This window comes from Phacochoerus africanus, chromosome 7 (genome assembly GCF_016906955.1).
Source record: "Phacochoerus africanus isolate WHEZ1 chromosome 7, ROS_Pafr_v1, whole genome shotgun sequence".
Lineage (NCBI taxonomy): Eukaryota > Metazoa > Chordata > Mammalia > Artiodactyla > Suidae > Phacochoerus > Phacochoerus africanus.
In genome coordinates, this window is record NC_062550.1 from 73717306 (window position 1) to 73739598 (window position 22293).

Consider the following 22293-nt stretch of genomic DNA (forward strand, 5'->3'; position numbering starts at 1 on the left):
TAGCAGAATAACCCTAACCTACGCTCATTCTGATTATTCCAGCATTCTATGCCATCTCCACCAATGATGACCATAGTTTATATTTCTGCAATAAAGCTACGCATCTTAGTTTATCTGCTCTTTGTAGCAACCTTATGAAGTAGAGAGGAGCGGGGAGCATTTCCCCCCCATTTTATAATTTTATTAGATGGGGAACTGAGGCTCAGAAAGATTCATGATGGAAAACAGCCAAGGATAACAGGTGCAGAACGAGAACTCAAATTGGCATCTTCTCTCTCAGGGTCTACACTTGCTCCATTTAGACCCAGCTCTGTTTTCTGAGGCTGTGGTCAACACAGAAGGATAAGCTTTGTGGGGTGAGGGTAGTTCACTGTGGTGCAGGAAAAATACCCCTAAATCCTGTTCTCATGTCCTAAAAGCACCCAAAAGCACACACAACATTAGTGCAGGTGCCTACATGTAAACAAGCATTGCACGCTGGGGAGCATGTGCCCATGTTAACAGGGGTAGCAGACTGAGCCCACTGCTGTTCAGTGGACCCCACCACTTCCGTTTTTCTCATGCACTCTTTCCTGGGCTCCTAGGGGAACAATAACATTGAGGCCATGTCCTCTCTTTTCCTGACTTTAGTCTAGACTGGTGGCTGTCAATCATGTGATTTTTTTTCCCCCTCAGGCAGTGTCAGGAGACATTTTCAGCTGTCACGCTCAGAGAAGGGGGTGTACTGATGTTGGACAGGGAGGGGCAGGGACACTGCAAACAGCTGACAACGCACAGGAAGATTCATCCGCCAGAACACCAACAGTGGTGAGCCCAGGAGCCCTGCACCACCTCTCACTGAGCAGGCCAGCCAAGCCAACAGACCCCGGACTGCTGTCTGACAGACAAGGCTGGCACGACAGAGCAGCAGTCTACATCTCTGCCGCCAGAGGGAGGTATGTGGGTGCAGGCGCAGGGACCACCAGGACGACCACGCCAAGCAAGCGGCTCCCAGCTGGTGCAAAAGGGAAGCCCAGGACAGAGCCCGCAGACGGGGCGACATGCCTTAGGTGCACGTGCCAGTCTCGGCCCTTCCCCGTCCTCTGGGACAGCTGCCCTCAGGAAGACTCTGCTTGTTCCCCGCCACTGGGTGTCAGTCTGACTCCAGGCTGGCACGGGGACTCCAGAAACCGGGTGCTGAACCGACAGGCACACGCTCACCAAATTCAAGGAGAAAACCAGACTTGAATACACCATGTGGGAAAACACGATCTCTTTCTCTGTGTCCCCAAATCTCCTTTCTCCATTTCCCAAAAACATCCTTTCTATGAGGGTGCAGGGCCCGTTGTGACACGCCTTCCCAGGGCTGTGTGTACACATGCCCAGACCGCCTGTGCGTTTCTGTGCCAATCAGGGTAAAACCAAAACTGCTCATCGCAGTGACAGACTTAAGTGTCATTCTACATGAGTGGAGCCCAAAGTGGCCCAAACATGGACAAGTGAGAGTTTCCATGTCTCTGTCTCAGGTGATTCTGCTCAAACTGTCAAGACAAGAAGGGGCAGACCTTTGTCTGCTCCTCTCCTCAAACCAGCCCCACCTCAGCTGGACAGGCAGCTACTTCAGGACTGAATGGCAGCTATAAAAGCAGTAAGAGAATGAAACGTCAGCTCAACCGTCACGGGTGCCTTTGAAAGAAATACAGTAAAACGAGAGTGTAGAGGAAGATTTACGAAGTCAGAAGTAGCTACACTGAGGCCCAGAGAACAACACCGAAGACACCCCTGAACACAACCCCATGCCCTCAGCTCTGGCAGGCAGGTGCCACATGGGCGGGGAGACACACAGGAAAGGGCCATTCTAGGCTTATTCTTTTGGGGGTGAGGGGCTGTGCTTGTGGCATGTGGAAGCTCCCGGGCAAAGGACTGAACTCGGGCCACAGCAATGACCCAAGCTATTGCAGTGACAATGCCAGATCCCCACACTGCTGAGCCACCAGGGAACTCCTAGGCTTTTTCTTAAGACAACTTTAGGCTTGATTTCATATGAATTGAATCAAAAAGAGACTGGAGGGGTTCCCATTGTGGCTCACCTATGATGAACCCGACCAGGATCCATGAGGACGTGGGTTTAATCCCTGGCCTCTCTCAGTGGGTTGGGGATCTGGTGTTGCCATGAGCTGTGGTGTAGGTCACAGATATGGCTCAGACCCTGCGTTGCTGTGGTTGTGGCGTAGACCGGCAGCTGCAGCTCTGATTCGACCCCTAGCCTGGGAACCTCCATATGCTGCGTATGTGGCCCTAAAAAGCAAAGAGAGTTGATATGAGGGAAATGAAAAAGGGTCCAGTTCACAGTATCCACAGTCAATTCAATGTCATTATTCTCTCCTTTGGTTTCTTCCAATTTTCCCCTTGACTTACCGGGGATGAAACCCTTTGCTCTTGAATCTACCCCCTTTGCAAAGGTCACTACTAGAAAACTGGGGACATGTATTTCCTGGGAATAATCAAACCCTTGCTCACTGATTACACAGGACATTTGTGCGCATTTTTGTTGTTGTTGTTGTTGTTGTTGCTATTTCTTGGGCCGCTCCCGCGGCATATGGAGGTTCCCAGGCTAGGGGTTGAATCACAGCTGTAGCCACCGGCCTATACCAGAGCCACAGCAACGCGGGATCTGAGCCGCGTCTGCAACCTACACCACAGCTCACGGCAACGCCGGATCGTCAACCCACTGAGCAAGGGCAGGGACCAAACCCGCAACCTCATGGTTCCTAGTCGGATTCGTTAACCACTGCGCCACGACGGGAACTCCCATGTGCGCATTTTTAAAAAGTCATCATTTGTGGAGCTGACACGGCACTCTTCCCCCTGCCCCAGTGTGGATGAGCTGAGGCCAGAGAACAGAGGAGGGACATGGAGGGCACGACGCCCCAGGGCTCACATACAGACTCTACCTGGCACCACCATGGTGAGTTACATGCCCTTGACTCAGCCCCCCTGAGGTCCTCATCCGCAAAATACCTTCCCCACCGCCCAGGGTGAGGAATGGACAAGCAATGTCCACACCCAAGGCATCTGGGCAGTGCTTGGGATAAGTGCTCTGTGTTGGCTGTATCATCATAGGTCTTCCCAATCTGTTCTCTATGAGTCAGTGTAACCATAGCTACGATGGCAAATTAACTGATATAATTACTTGGGGGGAATGACAGAAGGAGCTCACTTTGAGGTTTGCTCCCCTTTTGTATCTGAGGGAGACTTCAGCAAGCACAGGGCCCTGGCGTGGTGTCTGCAGCCGAAGGGAGCACAGCCATCAGCTGTCAGCAGCCACAGCGAAGGCAGCAAGGCTCGGGCCCTTCTTGCCTGCGGCCAGTCCATCCTCGTCACCCCAGGGCCCAGGGTCGCCTGCTTCCCTGCACCCCAGTCCCAGTGTCACTGGGCCTCCAGCGACGCTGACCCCCTAAGAAAGGTGGGCACACTCAAGGCAGGGAGGTTGCTGGCTTGGAGTAACTCACATCAGGCTGAACTCAGGGAGAATGTTTACTTTCTTTTTTGTCTTTTTTCTAGGGCCACACCCACGACACATGGAGATTCCCAGGCTAGGTGCTGAATCACAGCTGTAGTCGCTGGCCTATGCCACAGCCACAGCAATGCCAGATCCGAGCCACGTCTGCGATCTACATGACAGCTCATGGCAACGCTGGCTCCTTAACCTACTGAGCGAGGCCAGGGATCAAACCTGCAACCTCATGGTTCCTAGTTGGATTCATTTCCGCTGTGCCATGACGGGAACTCCGAGAATGTTTACTTTCAAAGGAAGACCCTTCTAACCAGAAAAGTCTGTGGCTGGTGAGGCGGTGGGAGGGAAACCTGGTCTTTCTAGATCCTGACTCAGTTCTAGAAAATGGAAATAAGAATAAACAGGCTGTTTCAACTGCACTGCAATCAGCACCAGCTCTTCTCCTTCAGCACCAGGCTGAGTGTCTTATAGACTCTCTTCCCCAGGTCCAGCATGAGGCCACCTAATCGCACTCTCTAGGGTTGACCTCTGAGTAGCTGCCAAGGCCAGGAGGATCACCCTCTCTGGAACCCATTTTCACGCCTGCCCGGCTTTATCACCTTGAAAGAACAGAACAGAAAGCAAACATATGTATTCAGGCATCTTGTCTATTTGGGGCCCACATCCTTCTGGTGCTCCAGGGACCGGCCTTTCGCAGGGAGCTGGCTGGGACCCAAGGTACAGGGAAGGCAGCTTTGGAACCTCAGAGATGCTGTGGTCTGAGTGTAGGGCCTTAAGCCCTTCTGGTAACCAGGGCTCCTTAATATAAAGTGACTACCAAAGACCTATAATCGCAGGCAAGGACATTATGTAACAGCAGTGATACAGTGGGAATAGTATTGGTATTTTACAGAGGTACAGAAGAGGAACTCGATCACTTAATACACATATTAGGGACAATTTCATGCGATTAATATATAACCACAGTGAGCGGGTAAGTACAGAGACAGAGGTAAAGAACACAGAAGAGGCAACACAAGCTCTGACCCAACTGTAAGGATTTTTCCAGTAATCACCAGCGTGGCCCCAGGAGCCTGTTCTAAGTTGGCAGAGCTGGGGCCCTGGACCCCTTTCTGCTGAAAGGCACCTGCCCTTGATGCCAACCTGAGTGGTGGACACTTTCAAGGGCAAGGTTGGATTTGCTTGGCTTGAGTTAGGGTTTAGGCATGGGCGGTGACTCAACGGCTCACCCACTGTCCTTCCCAGAGGCCCATTAAAATGCCTCAGGGACATTCAGAAAACATTCGTAACTTCTGCAAAGCCACACGGAAGTGTGGCTGGTGAACCTGGAAGTACGGAGGCAGCCTGCAAAGTTGGGGAGGGGGGACAGGGCAGCTGGGGAGGAGAGCGCCACCCTGGCACACATGGCTGACACAGCCTGCCCTCCCTACAGGCCCTTGCAGCTGATCTGCATGCTGGCACCTGTCCGCTGGTTGGCTGGCCTAACGTGCAAGGTGAGGCCGGCTCTGGAGCCTCCAAGAGGCTTCCTGAACCCCTCTGCCTGGCTGTCACACGTGAGAAAGGCCCAGGCACTACTTCTCTTCCTTTTGTACCTCAGGGGACCCTGTCCCTGTCAGTCTGAAATGGAGGGCAGCTATCCCACTGCTTTCCTTCCCCAGCTGCTCCCCAGGATCCTTGAGGAGATTGTAACAGGCAAATAGCTAGAGACTTGAGGAAAAAAAGAGACTGGGCATAAAGAAGTTTCAGAAAGAAACTGAATTGCAAAGGGAATTCTCTAGGGTCTCTCAATGAGTGTCACCCTCCAGTTGGCTGCTTCAGAATGCTGTTATAAACACCAGCATTGTTATAAATCCCTCTATTGCACCCCAATACCCTGACTCTGAAGGAAGCAGTGATAGCATCTCAGCAGAGCTGGAAGCCACACAGGGACCCAGGGGCTGCTTTGGGGGGTGGGGGGTGGAGATGATCCTCTCCAGTACAGCGGACACAGACTGAGTGCCTTTTTGGGGCCCAATGTAGCACCAAGGCTGGCCTGTGCCTCTGTGGTCGGCATGTGGATTGGCACCAGAGGCCCTGTGGCCAAGGTCACAGCATGTTATGGAAAGTGGTAGGCTCAGCCCTCCAGGCCTGAGCAGCCAAGCAGAACTGGGTACCCTGGCTCTGTGTCCAGGTCACAGAAAGAGACGGAGCTGGAAGGACAGGTCACTGCACCCCAGGCAATGGCCTCAAGGCAGAAGAGAAGCACCTCACTGTTCCCAGGCCCCAGGCAGACCCGGGCTCAGGGTGCTCCTTCTGTCCCTCCACCTGCTCTAGTCCCCAGGCCTTCAGACGGCCTGATGGCATGGAAGGACAAGCACGGCCTCTTCCTCACTCTTGTCTACCTACAGCTGCTTACACAGCACAATGTCTTCCATCATGCCACCCCAAACAGGGGCCCCTCCATTAATGGGAACCTGTATTTTAGCTATAAACACCCCGTTTCCCCATTTTAATACACCTATATTCTTTTGACCCCAGGCCAGGAGTGATACAGTCCTGAAGCACACTGGTTTCAAGCCCACTCCCAAGACCTGCCTGAGCAACCCCTTCCCACCCTCCAATCAGGAAAAGGGGGAAGAAAAGAAATACTCAGAAACCTGAAGATTGTTTGGAATTTATTCTCTTAAATAAGAATGGTAACACTTGTTTAAAAAAAAAAAAATTAAAAGCACAACACCTTAGTTTCACAGTAACGGAAAAACAGTTACACAATTAAATAAAAAACAACTCACAAAGAAACACACCATAACTCACAACAGCAGAAGTTAAAAACAAGGGCAAACATGAGGTTTTATGGAAGGAAAGCCAGAGGTGGACAGGCGAGGCGTTCCTGGCACAATGCTGGCCTCTCTGTAACTACTGCCAGGGACCTGCTGGCTGCCTGCCCCCCGCCTCCACCCTCAGCTCAACAGCCCAGGAAAAGAGGGGTGCAGAACCCCTTAATTCACTGCTCAGGCCTGCCTGAAGCCCCTCTCAGGAGAGAATAAGTGTCCCACTGTCCTACAGACACACTGAACACCCAGAGACAGCAGGAAGCTGCAGTAACGGACCCTGGGAAAGCCACACACAGACCTCAAAGTGAAGTGGTTTTCTGGGATCCATGACCAAGAGCCCTGGTTCCCTGCCTGTCTAAGTCACCTTTCTGGGGTTGGGGGTGTGCCCTGCTCATTTTCTGAGACCCTCAACCCCGAAGTCTCCACCTCCACCAAGGTGCCTGGCTGCTCTGCTGCCTCCAAAGCCCACAGAACACTAAGCCAGGTCAGTGGCACAGTTCCCCAGTGTAAACGCTCTTTTGGAGCCCAGAACCAAGAACAAGAAGCTTTAGAAAAAGCTTCACTAGTATTATTACTTAGGGCACAATACATGAATATGTATATTTGATGCTAAACCTGTACAAATACGTATGTGTACACACATATCACCAGCTACTGGGACTCTTGGAGGAGGATCGAAGAGGTAAGATGGATTCAGAATTCTCTTTGTTTTACTAACACGTTTTCCAGAAATGCCTGTAAGGGAAGAGGGCTTGGGAAGCAGTGGGAAGACCTCCTAACTTCCTCTGGACGACAGGAGCCCAGGATCGGAAGGAATTCCTTGTTCTGTGAGGCTATCCCAGCTGGTGTGGGAAATGCTTACATTTCCTAATGGCTCATTCAGCACTCAAACTTGGGAACCCAAGGGTGATCATGAAAGGGTGTCTGGGACAGGGGGCAGGTACCTGCCACAGCTAGGCAGGCTTTTAAGTTAAGATCATCTTTCCCTAAGTTGACAGACTACGTTTCTCCCATCCCATCTCTGTCACTTGAACTGGAAGAAAAGCTCGCCCGTTCCCTATGAAACCCCAGGCCTGTACACTCCATCTCTGGTTATCCACCTCCTGAGCTGTGAAGGGTATTCCTCCAGATGAAAAGAGGATCTAAATACCTGCAATGGAGGGTCTTATACTCAAGGGGAAAATATCCCATTTGGGGGTTTTCTTTCTCAGTCTGTTATTGTCCAAATGTTTCCTAAACTCAGGGCAGGTACTATGAGGCCACGGTAAGAAATCTGTGACAGGTCCACTGATCTGCAAGCAGCTTGGAAACAAAGCATGTACCGACTCTGAGAACAGGAAAGGGGGTTTCCATATTAAAAGCACATGACAAACACAGACACCAGGCAGCAGCTGCAGACTGGGCTTCCAGAGACAGATGATGCTGGACTAGGTGCTTCTAACTTGTGGGCTGTGTTTGGTTTTTGGCAACAGCAGTAATTTTGATAAGAGAAAAAAAGGACATAAGAGAGAAGGAGGAAATGCCACAAAATAAAGGGGGGTGGTGAGGCACAGAGCAAAAGGCATGCAGCATGCAGCGCCAACCACAGCCATGGTCCTCCAGCCCCAGCTCCTGGGGTGGCCCGCACACTTGCACGTGCAGATGCTGAGGGGACGTGTGCAGCCACTGCTAGCACCACACCCATCCTGGAGCCCTCAGATACCTGAGTTCTTTGGAAAGCTCTCCACAAGAAGTTCCAGCTAAACAACCAAAGCTTTTGTTTGGGATTTAAAGGCAAACCAGAAATTGATTTCATGCCAACTATGAAACACCCATGGCCTGCTCCTTTTCTATGGAGGGAAAGTGCCGGTGCTGGGGGCATATCTACATACAGGCTGTGGTTTCCAAAAGCTGAGGTCTCCAGGGGCAGGCACTAACTGTACCCAGAGGTCCTAGGCTCCAGCCTCCACTGCCCACAGGGCACCTCTAACTGGGGATCACATCTAGAACCCTTCATGCTATGATGGGGCGTCACCTTCAGGATCAGGACGGCCCTGAGGACTTTAGTGCTGCCTTGGTAATGATTGCGTCACCACATCCCAGCTCTCCTCTCCTCTATCTGCTTCAAGGAAAGCCCTTCTCTATGGAGCCCTCAATCCTCAAGTCCTGAAGGCCAACACCCACTCTGCTCTCAATGCAGACACCAAGATAGCAAACTGAGCCTGACCAGGGGGACAACTGCACCAGCTCCATCTCCTCAGGACTCGGCAGCACCTGACATTCACAAAGAAAGAGGGTGTCCAGTTGTTTGCCAAGTACCCAGGGGGTGCTGCTCAAGGCGTGAGCCAACGCCTCTGTGTAGCCCCGCTGGTTATTTCACTGCCAGCTCCCCCACTGTGAGGGCTGTCAGCACTTCTTGAGAAAGACAGGTTCTAAAGGGGTTCACCAAGTCATTCATGGCTTGAAGGTGGTTATGAAACGTTGGTCTAACCTGCAGGACACTTAAAAAACTGATCATATCAGATCATATCAGGGCACATGTAGCAGGAGAAGCTGTGTTTACCTATCTTCCCATCACTGCACTGGGGACCCCACCCCTGCCTCTGGGCACATCCTTCTGCCCCAGAACAGCACCATGAGCCCTGCACTAGCTCTGAAACCCAGAGAAGGCAGTAACTCTGCGAACCTCCCATTGGAAGGCTGTGTGAACAACACCTCTCTTTTCCCATTTTGGAAATTCCACTACCAACTCCCTCCTCATAGTTTCTGGCCTTAGCTGATAACCTTTGGTTTCCTTATGGTGATTTCCATGAGTTTGTAAATGGCTGCTTGAAATCTATTTGCTCTGAATGGGAGGAAACTTGTGACAAGTGGAAACATGGCCCAGATGACGGTCTCTCCCATTGGCCATAGCGGCCCTAGGCCAGTCTGGGGCTGTGCAGGGCGTCAGGACCACCCAGAGGCTGTGGACTGTGCACACACCTCACAGGCTGGTTTGGCAGGAAGTAGAAAGAGGCAATTTTAACAGAAAAAGACCACAATATTTTACAACAAGCCTGGTGCCCATGAGCCCTTCTTTCTCTGACCCTCCAAAACCAGGATAAATGTATTTTTAGAGGTAGGGGTGGTGGCACTCACCTCCTGATACAGGTTAGTGAAAGTGGGACAAATTCATCAGAAGTTCAAATGTCCCGAAATGACAAGGATAGGCATGGCCTTCAGTGCTTACAGGTGAGATGGGAGTGCAGTGCCAGCTCACCCAGGCACCTGAGCAGGGACGAGCACGGAGGATATCCAGTTCAGGGAGACACATTCAGACCTGAGCCTTCTCACAATTCCATGCTCTGTCCAAGGAGCCCACAACAAGGGCCTATAGGAAGGCCCTGCTACCCTGGGCCTCAATTGGGTCAGTGCTAAAAGCAGTAGGTTCTGAACTGTTTCCTAGATATGCCTAGGCCAAACCCTGTCCAAGGTGTCTGATGGATGTGGGCAGAACCCTGGGCTCCAGCAATGAAACTGTGAAACTCTGAATAGACGGTACCGATGCTTGGGGGATGCTGCTTACCAGAAGGCATCCCTACTGGCTCACGGTTGGCCAGTGAAACTCCCCTCTGATCTGCACCAGCACCTCCGACAGGCCATAGAGAAAGGGGACTCCGAATGCAAGCAGCTGGCACATGAAAAAGGAGTCCAGAGGGTTCTGGGCCACCTGATGCCCAATCGAAGAAATGTTGCTTTGGAGGTGCTGGCTCATCCCCTTGGCCTTGTCACAGAGGCCGAGAGAGTGACGCACCACCCAGCCAAACAAGGAAGTGAGGCTACCTGGAGTTCTCTCGGCAGGGCTGGCACTGGAGCTGGACCGTCCGTTGGTGTCTGCGGTGGGGCCATCCTGCAGAAGTCCCCTGGTCTCCTAGGAAAGTCCGTAAGAAGAGGAATTGTGACTCTGTGAAGCCCCACATCTCAGCAGGCAAAGCAGACCTGCCTGCTGGTCTGCTGCTCTCACCAGGCAGCCCAGACCGCGCCAGGACACACTTTGCACAGAAGGTGGCAGGAGTCCTAGGATCCCGTCCCCACACCTCTGCAGGCCAGCACGGGCCCTCAAGGAGGCATCAGCTGGCCTGCCCACACGGTGACACTGTACAGTGGAGAGAATTCCCAGCTCCCAGTGAGGGAGCTGATTACATTCACACACACAAAAAGGAGAAGGTTTAGATAAGTAATTCCCGGAATAAAGAAAGTTAAAGGAACTGGTCATAGAGCATTTATCTCTAGCCATGTCCTTTTCCAGCGCCCTACTCTTAGAAAGGCTCTCTTTACAAAGGCAGATGGCTTCTTTTACAGAGTGAGCTGAAGGGAGCATCTGACATGGTCTTCCAGATCCAACGGAGTTGGCAGATGGAACATTACCACAGTGAAACCCAACATTAGATTAGACTTGAAAAGTCGCTCCCCTTCCCCAAACTGCATCTTTACCATCTCTCAGGCCCTTCCACTCACAGGAAAGGCAATTCAGGGGCCATTCAGGGTGATGGCCATACCCTGACCTGTCGCCCCCTGCCCCATGCAGACGATCACCGTTACCTTTCCAGACAAAGGAGCCACTGCTGGTCTCTTCCTCTGTGCGGAGCCAGACAGCCGGTAACAGTAGTGTGGTTTGCAGTAGAATTTACCTGCAGGCAGCAAGAGGCGGGGAAGAGGGAATGAGCAAGTCTCTGAAATTGTGAACCTTGTCCTCACTGCCCAAGCCTGGCCCAGGCCCAGGCCCAGCGTTCTTGTCCAGGGAGGCCAGGCCCTCCTCTTCCCTGTGCCCGGATGTGTAGAGGTCACACAGCTGTCACCCAATCAGGGCAGAGCAAAGACTGAAGCCTGCATGGCAGGGCCAGCAAACAAAGTGGCAGTGTGAACAGAACAAAGATGTGGTCACATGAAAGGCCAGAGGAGCATTTCTGGGGAAACCAAGCAGAAGAGGCATGAAGGCTGCTGGGGGTGGGGTGGCCCTGCTCCCCCTTCTGCAACCACCCTCAAGCCAGCACTGGTCAAACTGCAGCTTTGACCCTTAGTGGGTCAGCATCAGCATTAAAAACAATACAAACAAAACCAAAGAGTCCTACAATGTGACTAGAACAAAACGGAATAAAGTCGAATAAAAAGCATCAACATGCATCATGGCATGGTTAGGATTAGGTTTTATTTCTCTCCACTGTGCCCACCAAGGTGTTCTGGGTCCTAGTTGTAACATGTATGTTCCACCGTGGGTGAGATCAAAAGTGAAAAACACCAACCTTGGCTTTTCTCAAGATTACTCCTAGTGGGATTCAGTCAGAAGGGTCATTTTTTTTTTCTCTACTCTTTCTTTACTCCCACTTACAGTCAAAGCTTTTGAAAAATGAAAAGACAGACCTTATTATAGAAATTGTTGAAACAGGAGTATTCCCACTCATTTTTCTCATCTGGAGAGAGTGGCTCCTTTGACAAATGAACTTTCTTGTTCTTAAAGTTAAAGTAAGACGACCTACCCAGAAACACAATAGAAAAGGTAAAAGAAACTAATAGATTTTTTTGAAGATAAACAAAATTGACAAACCTTTATTAGACTAATTCAGAAAAACAAGACAAAGGACTCAAAATCAGAAATGAAAGACATTACAACTGATACCACAGAAATACAAAGGATCACAAGAAACAACTATTAACAATTAAATGCCAAAAGCTGGATAACCTAGGGGAAATGGATAAATTCCTAGAAACATACAACCTATCAAGTCTGAGTCAAAAAGAAATAGAAAATTTGAACAGACCAATGTAGAGTAAGGAGATTGAATTAGTAATCAAAACCCTCAAAAAAACAGAAAAGCCCAGCACCAGATGGTTTCACTGAGGAATTCTACCAAACATTTAAAGAATTAATAGCAATCCTTCTCAAATGCTTCCAAAAAACTGAACAGGAGGGAACACTCCCAAACTCATTTTATAACACTGCCATTACCCTGATACCAAAGCTAGATAAGGATACTACAAGAAAAATCACAGACCAATACCACTAATTAATATAGGTGTAAAAAATTTCAACAAAATATTAGCAAACCAAATTCAACAGCACATTAAAAGGATCTTACACCATGATCAAGTGGGATTTACTTCAGGAATGCATGGATGGTTCAACATCCGTAAGTCAATAAATATGATTCACTACATTAATAGAATGAGATAGAAATCATAAGATCATCTAAACAGATGCAGAAAAAGCATTTGACAAAGTAAAACATCATCTCAAGAAAAAAAGCTCAACAAACTTCGTAGAAAAGGATCATACTTCAACAAAATAAAGGCCACATATGATAAGCTCACAGATAATAACATAGTCAACAGTGAAAGGTTTAAAGTGTTTTACCTCTAAGATCAGGAATAAGACATGGATACCCACTCTCACTATTTCTTTTCAACACTGTACTGGAAATCTTAGCCATAGTAATCAAGCAAGAAAAAGAAATAAAAGGCTGCCGAATAGGTAAGGAAGAAATGAAACTGTTTTTGTTCACAGATGATATGATCCTATATATAGAAAATTCTAAAGACTCCCTGAGTTCCTATATACTAACAACCAAACACCAAAGAAAGAAATGAAGAAAAAAAAAAACTCCTTTTACAATAGCATCAAAAACAATAAAATTCTCAGTGTTCCCATCCTGGCTCAGTGGTAATGAACCCAAAGAGTATCCATGAGGACTCAGGTTTGATCCCTGGCCTCGCTTGTTGGGTTAAGGATCTGGTGTTGCTGTGAGCTGTGGCATAGATTGCAGATGCAGTTCAGATCCAGTGTTGCTGTGAGCTGTGGCATAGATTGCAGATGCAGTTCAGATCCAGTGTTGCTGTGGCTGTGTTGTAGGCCAGCAGCTGCAGCTCTGATTTGACCCATAGCCTAGGAACTTCCATATGCCTGGGGGTTGAGGCCCCGAAAAGACAAAAACAAAAACAAAAAAGATTAACAAGTTTACAGCTAATAATACCACATTGCACACTTGAATATTGCTGAAAAAACGGGTCTTAAATGTTCTTACCACAAAAGTTTAGTAACTATGGGATGAGATAGAGAGGCAGTTAATACTATGTAATGTCTTAGCTGAACATAGCAAATCTACACAAAGTACACACAAGCCAATGTGTCAATTACATCTCAGTAAAGCTCGACATTGGGGGGTGGGGTGGGGAGCCAAAAATAAAAGGAAGAGGTCCCGTCATGGCTCAGTGGAAAAGAATCTGACTAGCATCCATGAGGACGCAGGTTCGATCCTTGGCCTCACTCAGCGGGTTTATGATCCGGGTTGCTGAGGCTGTGGTGCAGACCGGCAGCTACAGCTCCAATTCGACCCCAAGTCTGGGAAGCTCCACATGCCACAGGTGTGGCCCTTAAAAAAAAAAAAAGAAAAGAAAAGAAAGAAAGAAAAAGAGGGCCTAAAAGTCAGGGAAATAAATGAGATGATATTCTTCCTCCGGCCTCCTTCTGATATGGTTACATCTCTCTTTTTTCTCTTCAAAGTAAATGACTTCCACTTTCCTTTTACTGGCACTTCACCCCCTCCCAACACTGAATAAGTCTTTTAGAAAATATAGTTTGCAAACTTTCATAATTTCAAATACTATTCCCATACACATATGTTTTCTGAAAAAGAGTTTCACACTAGATACTGGCACTCAACCAGAGCTTGGGGAACTATGTCTACTGTCTGTAGCACCTGAAAGCTAAGGGCCATCAACTCCGCTGCCTACTTTCCCATGAGGGGTTGAATCGTGGGCTGTTTCTGCAGCTTGGACACAATCTCCTTCACGATACGCAGTCAAGTATTTTACTTTTTCTAGTTTGGGCCAAGGTAAAAAGTAATTACAACAAGACAAAATGTATTGGAGCTTGGACCACACACTACTTCTTGTCTGATTGTATCTCATTATTAGTTTGGGGGGGCGTGGGGGCATGCCCATCACATTCAAAAGTTCCTGGGCCAAGGACTGAACCCTAGCCATAGCAGTGACAATACTGGATCCTTAACCCCCTAGGGAACTCCTGTGTCTCATTCTTTAAGAAATGCTTCTCCCTCCTCCACATGACTGATGGGGCTGCCAACCAGGTGTCCTGACATTACCACCACAGAAGTGGATACACACAAAGAGTCGTCAATCCCCTTTCTGCCAGCCCACCTGCAGATGTGGTACTCTAGGAACTGGCAAGGGGCTACATCAGGCTGACCAGAGCCACTGATGGGGATTCTTATGATGGGAGAGAAAAGGAGCAGGCCTTCTTGAGACTGCTATCTGGAAGGAAGATGTCAGCCAAAATGTGGAAACTTCATGATTTGGGTTTCCATTACTCATAACCAAGAGTCTTATTTATTACAGCATCAGAAAACTATAATCACTTACAGTTAGTTTCATTCTTTTCTTCAGTTTCTTCTACGTTAATTTGCTTTTTTTGTAGTAAAAGTAGAATCCTAGATTTATTTATTTATTTATTTTTTGTCTTTTTGCTATTTCTTGGGCCGCTCCCGCGGCATATGGAGGTTCCCAGGCTAGGGGTCAAATTGGAGCTGTAGCCACCGGCCTACGCCAGAGCCACAGCAATGTGGGATCCAAGCCACATCTGCAACCTACACCACAGCTCACGGCAACGCCGGATCATTAACCCACTGAGCGAGGCCAGGAATCAAACCCACAGCCTCATGGTTCCTAGTCGGATTCGTTAACCACTGAGCCATGACGGGAACTCCCAAGAATCCTAGATTTAAAAAATACAACTCGTGATATCACTTATATCTGGAATCTAACATATGGCACAAATGAACCTTTCTACAGAAAAGAAAATCATGGACTTGGAGAATAGACTTGTGGTTGCCAAGGGGGAGGGAGTGGGATGGGTCAGGTGTTTGGGGTTAACAGGTGCACACTATTGCATTTGGAATGGATTAGCAATGAGATCCTGCTGTGTAGCACTGGGAACTATGTCTCATCACTTATGATGGAGCCTGATAATGGGAGAAAAAAGAATGTATACATGTATGCATCACTGGGTCACCATGCTGTATAGTAGAAAATTGACAGAACACTGTAAACCAGCTATAATGGAAAAAAATAAAAATCATTATATAGAAAGAAGAAAAAATAAACACCAAACAAACAAAATAAATAAAAATACAAATCAACAGGCTGACGTACCAGGGAACCCTCACTGAATTCTGCTATGGCATCCTTAATAAAGAAAAGAGATTTTGGTTTCAAAAACAAGTCCCACAAGCCTAAGCAAAAGGCAATTTAAGAAAACCTCCACAGCTTATTTATTTGTTTAATTATTTTGCTTTTTGGTGCTGCATCCATGGCACATGGAAGTTCCAAGGCTAAGGGGTCGAATCAGAGCTGTTGCTGCCAGCCTACGCCACAGCCACAGCAACGCCAGATCCAAGCTGCATCTATGACCTACACCACAGCTCATGGAAACATCGGATCCTTAACTCACTGAGCGAGGCCAGGGATGGAACCCGAATCCTCAAGGATACTAGCTGGGTCTGTTAACCACTGAGCCATGACAGGAACTCCCCCCAAACCTTGTTTTCTTTGGGAAGCAGCACAATCTGAGGGAGGGAGCCTGGGAGCTGAAGCCAGGCCTCAGTGCAGACACTATCAAAGCTACCCCTGAACCTCAGCCTCCTGGAACATGTCCTCCATGTGGAGTGTGAAGAGCCCACTCATTTTGTGGGCCAAGATCAATCAACAAGATGTTATCACATGCCCTGTGTTGTAGGTGCTCAATTACTACAGCCTCAAACCTTTTCCCAAACCCAACTGGTGATACTTTCTACTTTTTCTTTTTGGTCTTTTTAGGGCCACACCCGCAGCAAATGGAGGTTCCCAGGCTAGGGTTGAATTGGAGCTACAGCTGCCGGTCTACAACCATAGCCACAGCAACGTGGGATCCGAGCCGCATCTGCAACCTACACCACAGCTCACGGCAATGCTGGATCCTTAACCCACTGGGCGAGGCCAGAGAGCGAACCTACATCCTTGTGGGTACTAGTCAGGTTTGTTTCTGTTGTGCCACGATGAGAACTCCTCTTTCTGTTTCTTATATTAGCAACAAAAAGAGCAATTTTTATCTAACATTTACCATGTGCCAGACACTGTAAGTGCTTTACAGCTATCACCTCACTTAATCCTCAAACCCCAGTGAGATGGGCACTCTCCCACTGGCCCTAGTCCCACACTCAGGGAGTCTCAGGCAGGACTGGAACCCTGGCTGGCCAGCTCTACGGATGATGCTCATCTCAACCAGCAAATACAGCTGTGCGAATGTCACAAACTAAGTACAAATTATGGTTGATTTGGTCAAGTCACTGATTTGAGATGTTCTCAATAAATTAAGCAACGTGAACTGAGAAAAGAGATGGCTAAAGGGCAAGCCAGAAGTCAAGAGGCTGTGGATTCCTTCACCCAACAACACTGGGACACTCTGGTCAGGAGGCTGAGGAGTCCCTGCCCAGTGGAGCGGGAGGCCCCAAGTCTCTCTGGGAAGGGAGCTGGTTAGCGACAGGAGGCCGACCCCATGAAGACTGTGGGCATGTGTTCTGGCAGAGGGAACAGCGAGCACGATGTCCTAAGTGTGTTAGTAGAACAGAAAAGGGACCAGGGTGCAGGGGACAGCTGGCAGTGGAGAGGCTGAAGGCCAGGCCAGGAGGACAGGTGGAGATGGTGGTCTGGGAAGATCTGCTTTCTTTTTAAGCCCTTGGGCTGCCCTGTGGGAGCAAACTGCAGGGGTGATGGTGGAGGGCAGGGGCTGGTCACTACCGAAGGCTGCCCTTCACAGGCCACCTCAGCAGAAGCTCTGTGTCTTCTCCCCTAGAGATAACAGAGGAAGACTTGACTCACTGACTGATTTAGAGTCCTTGCCTTAAGAACTGTCAGCAGTCAGGGTTGGGGATCGGCATTGCCATGAGCTGTGGTATAGGCTGTAGATGCAGCTCGGATCTATACCCTACACCATGTTGCTGTGGCTATGGCATAGGCTGGCAGCTATAGCTCCGATTCCACCTCTAGCCTGGGAACTTCCATATGCCATGGATGCAGCCCTAAAAAGCAAAATAAGTAAATAAAATTTTTTTTAAAATTAAAAAATGAGGAGTTTCCGTCGTGGTGCAGTGGTTAACGAATCCGACTAGGAACCATGATGTTGCAGGTTCGATCCCTGGACTTGCTCAGTGGGTTAAGGATCCGGCATTGCCATGAGCTGTGGTGTAGGCTGCAGACGCGGCTCCTGTGTTGCTGTGGCTCTGGCGTAGGCCGGCGGCTACAGCTCTGATTGGGCCCCTAGCCTGGGAACCTCCATATGCCGTGGGAGTGGCCCTAGAAAAGGCAAAAAGACACACACACAAAGCACATTAAAAGATGCTCAACATCAGGAGTTCCCATCGTGGCACAGTGGTTAACGAACCCGACTAGGAACCATGGAGTTGTGGGTTCGGTCCCTGCCCTTGCTCAGTGGGTTAACGATCCGGCATTGCCGTGAGCTGTGGTGTAGGTTGCAGACGCGGCTCGGATCCCGCGTTGCTGTGGCTCTGGTGTAGGCTGGCGGCTATGGCTCTGATTCGACCCCTAGCCTGGGACCCTCCATATGCCGCAGGAGCGGCCCAAAGAAATAGCAAAAAGACCAAAAAAAAAAAAAAAGATGCTCAACATCACTAGTTATTAAAAAAAACAAAAACAAACAAAAAAAACCCAAAAGGAGTTCCCATTGTGGCTCAGCAGAAATGAGCCTGATTAGTATCCATGAGGAAGTGGGTTTGATCCCTGGCCTCGCTCAAGGGGATAAGGATCCAGTGTTGACATGAGCTGTGGTGTAGGCCAGCAGCTGTAGCTCCAATTCGACCCCTAGCCTGGCAAACTCCAGACACTGTAGGTGCGTCCCTAAAAAGCAAAATTAAAGAAAAAGAACTGGCAGCAGTCAAAATAAGCTAGTATCTGGCAAGAAAGAGTAGCTAAGTTTTAGGACAGATGGCATTTATTTATTTATTTATTTATTTCTACCTGTGCCTGCAGCATGAGAAAGCTCCTAGGCCAGGGATTGAACCTGTGCCGGAGCAGTGACAATGCTGGATCTTTAACCCACTGTGCCACCAGGGAATTGCTAGGACAGACGGCATCTTTTAAAAGGGATGAAGGGGAGTTCCCGCCATAGTGCGGTGAGTTAAGACCCCGACTACGGTGGCTTGGGTTGCTGCAGAGGTGTGGGTTACATCCCTGGCCCAGCTCAGTGAGTTAAAGGATGTGGTGTTGCCTCAACTGTGGTATAGGTCCCAGCTGCAGCTTGAATTCAATCCCTGGCCCAGAATTTCCACATGCTGTGGGGGCAGCCATAAAATAAAAATAAAAAAAATAAAAAAATAAATAAAGTAAATAAAAAATAAAATAAAATAAAATATAAAATAAAATAAATAAAGAGACTGAGGAACAAGGGTAAAAACCTGGGTCTGTCTCTCAAATGTGACTCCCCACTTTCCAGTCTAGAGCTTCTGTGGGCCCAGCATGTCTGACCTGGGGGTCTGAGGGCTCACTGAGTGCAAACCAGCTCTTATTTGTTGTGTAAACCTGGATGAGCACGTTACAACTTCTCTGGTTTCCTGATGGACAAGATTACAATCATAAAACCAGCTGCCTTGTGGTGGTCATGAAGATGAAAGGACAGGAGCGAGCTAAGGGCCCAGCATGATGCCTGGTTCACCCTGACCTCCTGAGCCACAAGTTTCCTGGCTTCTTCTCCTACCTGAGGCTCTTCAGTTAGACTTCCGTCCGAATCACACAGCAAGCTGGTTGTGAAGAACAGGCTAAAACTCCAGGACTCCTAAGACCCCCTCTTTTTCCCTAGTTCACCTCTCACGAGGAGGAGCTGAGCTGATGTAAAATTCACCTGGGCTGAAACTCAGGAACCTGAGTCCGGAACCTGGTACTCAGGCCACATGCACGCTGGTTCCCGCTCTGCGGGGCCTCTCCACCTCGATCCACCACCCAGCTAGGACAGCAGGTTTCTCCCCATGGCCCTGAGCTCCCAGGACTCCCTCTCCTTTGACGGTTATATCACTACCATCTATCTGCACTAGGTGCCACCGCCCTTAGTCCTACACAGCCTGCTGCCGAGTCATTCCACACAGAACACAAGCTCCTCTCACACTCCATCTGCATCCTCAAGACAACGTGGCAAAGATGTGGTGCACAATCTATGGGCGAAAATACTTGTGGGTCAATAGGCTGGACCCTGAGGGACCTCCCCAGGCAGACCTCACAGTGAAAGGCTGAGTCCAACAGCCCAAGCACAAAGAACTGTTGAAAGACGGAGCTGCCATCCGCCAACCTCATCCTTGGAGATCAAAGGCATTACCCAAAGCCCAGGTGTGGGGCAAGAGTGACACTAACCACAGATACCTTCCCTCACCGGGTGGTGCTTCTCATGTAACAAGAGGACCAGGTGCCACAATGGTAAGAGGTCACCACTGCTCTCCTTCCTGACAGAGCTGCCTGTTTTATTCACTATTCAAAGAGCCTGGATCACTGACATGACCATTTCCTAATCTCAGGGTCCTTCTCCTGTGTGACATCAACTTACAGTCTCCTCAGTCAAGAAGCTGTCTATCGGAGTTCCCTTGTGACAAGTGGGTTAAAGATCATCCTTGTCACTGCAGCGCCTTGAGTTGCTGCTGTGGCGCAGGTTCGATTCCTGGCCCTGGAACTTTCACAAGCCGTGGGCATGGCAAAAAAGAAAAAAAAGAAGGTGCCTATCAATGTTATGGACTTAATGCTACCCTATGAGGATTTACTTTCCTCTCCTATTAATCTAGGTCCTTTCATTACTGTTGAGTCAAATTAAGACAATCTCTCATGAATTTCCTTCAGCTGCCTGTAGGAATGGGTACAGGAATCATCAATGTCTTTGGTGACCTTCTTCAATTAACCTCAAAGGGTCTTCAGATGGCCGCCATGCCTCTAGCTGCTTCTCCATCAGGCTCTGTCACCTGTTTGCACTATTCTCCACCTTCTGCCTTATTGAGGTCATTTCACTATAAAACCAACAAACATCACAAAAGGCCAGGGCTTGAAAAGCACAGTAAAACAGACCGAGGCCCTGTGCAGACAAGAGACACCGATGCTAGAGAGCAGGTAACCCCTGGTGTAATGCAGCACCTTCAGGGAGCCAAGGTCCAAGAACAGGGGCAGGGGATACAGTTTCCATTTGCCATCACTGACCTTTGTCAAGAAATGTGGCTGCTATAAGCCTGTGATTCTTTTTCTCTAAAATAAAGACAAAAAAGACTTACTGGATCTCTTTTATTTTTTATTTTTGTCTTTTTAGGGCCACACCCAAGGCACATGGAAGTCCCAGGCTAGGGGTCGAAGTGGAGCTATAGCTGCTGGCCTACACCACAGCCATGGCCACACAGGATTCAAGCTTCATCTGCGACCTACACCACAGCTCATGGTAACACTGGATCCTTAACCCACTGAGCGAGGTCAGGGATTGAACCTGCGTCCTCGTGGATACCAGTGGGGTTCATTACCACTGAGCCATGACAGAAACTCTGGATCCCTTTTAAGATCCCACCATAAGGTAGGACAACAGGTATCTGGAAAGCCAGTGAAACAATTTAGGCAAATGCATGTCCTCATCACCATCACTACTGAGTCATCTATGATGCAGCCTGCTGACTCTGCAGATACGTTTACAAGAAACTGTTTTAGAGAAACATAAAGAATAAGGGGCTGGCGTTTCTCCATGGTTCAGTGGGTTAAGGATCCAGCATTGTCACTATTGTGGCTCTGGGTTATAGCTGTGGCATGGGTTTGATCTTTGGCTGGGGACTTCCATATACTGCAGGTGCAGCCAAAAGAAAGAAAAAGCATAGATGGTTGGATGGGAGGGCTTGAGGGGGCAGAAAGAAAAGTACATGTAAAATGTAGTGAGGGGCCTGAGATCAGCTCAAGTGGAAAAAGGTGCCTGAGCCCAGTTTCTCCGGTGCAAACAGACTCACCATCCTCAAGGTCGTAGGCGTAGGCGGACAGGCGCAGGGTGGTGGCACAGTACTCGCACTTGAAGCAGCTCCGATGGAAGAACTTGCCCTCGGCGCTCAGCCGCTCCATCACATAGACTCGCTTCTGACAAAAATAGCACGTGTCGCTGCCTCCCAAGTTCTGTGGGAACTCCTTCTTTATTGAGCCCTGGGGTGGAGGTTGGGGAGGAGCACATCAGGGCAATGCCTGCCAGGCCCGCCACCCAGGGGTGCGAGGCCCCACTGAGCAATGCTGTGTAGAGACAGGAGCCTCGCACAACGCAGTGCTGCCGCCCCAGATGCCCACAAAGCACTGGGCACTGACACTAACCCATAGCCAGGAGGAAACCTGAGTCCATTTTACACAATTTCATAACAATCAAACCAAATTATCTTGGCAGATTCTGATTTGAAGGTGTTCCTATGGTTTCCATGGACACAGGCCCCTGGACTCCAGTCCAGAGCACTTTAGAAAGACAGGAAATATGCTTTTCCCACAACACTCTAAGCCACGGTTTCAGTCCTAGAAATCTGTTACAAAATTCAGACAACCTCAAAAAAAAATTACCACATGGCACACAGTGGTTATATCTGTCATGAAACTACCTAGAACAAAGCAGGTTTGTTTACCAGAGCTGTTTTATCTAGACAGACAGTGCCCTTAAGTGTATCTCTTACCAGTTCCTTCTTGTCTAGAAGGGTTTTAGGCTGTTCTTTCCTTTGAAGCTGATTGGCTATCTGCTCAGCCAATGAGCTCACTCCGCCCGTGTACATCTTTATATACTTCTATCGGATGGAGATTATAAAACAACCAGAAAGAAGGAAAATGAGAAGGAAAAAATAAATAAATTAAGAAGACAGGAAAAAAAACTTTGAAAGGTATAAAATGAATATAAGGTGCAGCAGCAAACCATGCCAACACAGTGCCCAC

At 48.8% G+C, this 22293-nt stretch overlaps 1 protein-coding gene across 10 annotated transcripts in view; it reads right to left on the bottom strand.

The window, feature by feature from the left end:
• The window catches only part of MICAL3 (microtubule associated monooxygenase, calponin and LIM domain containing 3), a 245007-nt gene that overhangs the window by 44103 nt on the left and 178611 nt on the right, over positions 1 to 22293 (bottom strand). For 8 of the 10 annotated variants that reach the window (XM_047787942.1, XM_047787944.1, XM_047787943.1 and 5 more), the window contains exons 21-24: positions 22041 to 22148; positions 21345 to 21531; positions 10870 to 10958; positions 10111 to 10198 (exon numbers count right to left, since the gene is read on the bottom strand). In XM_047787942.1, coding sequence (XP_047643898.1) covers positions 10111 to 10198; positions 10870 to 10958; positions 21345 to 21531; positions 22041 to 22148 — 472 coding nt within the window. The remainder of the gene's footprint in view (positions 1 to 10110; positions 10199 to 10869; positions 10959 to 21344; positions 21532 to 22040; positions 22149 to 22293) is intronic. The other 2 variants (XM_047787949.1, XM_047787950.1) reach the window with 1 other exon arrangement.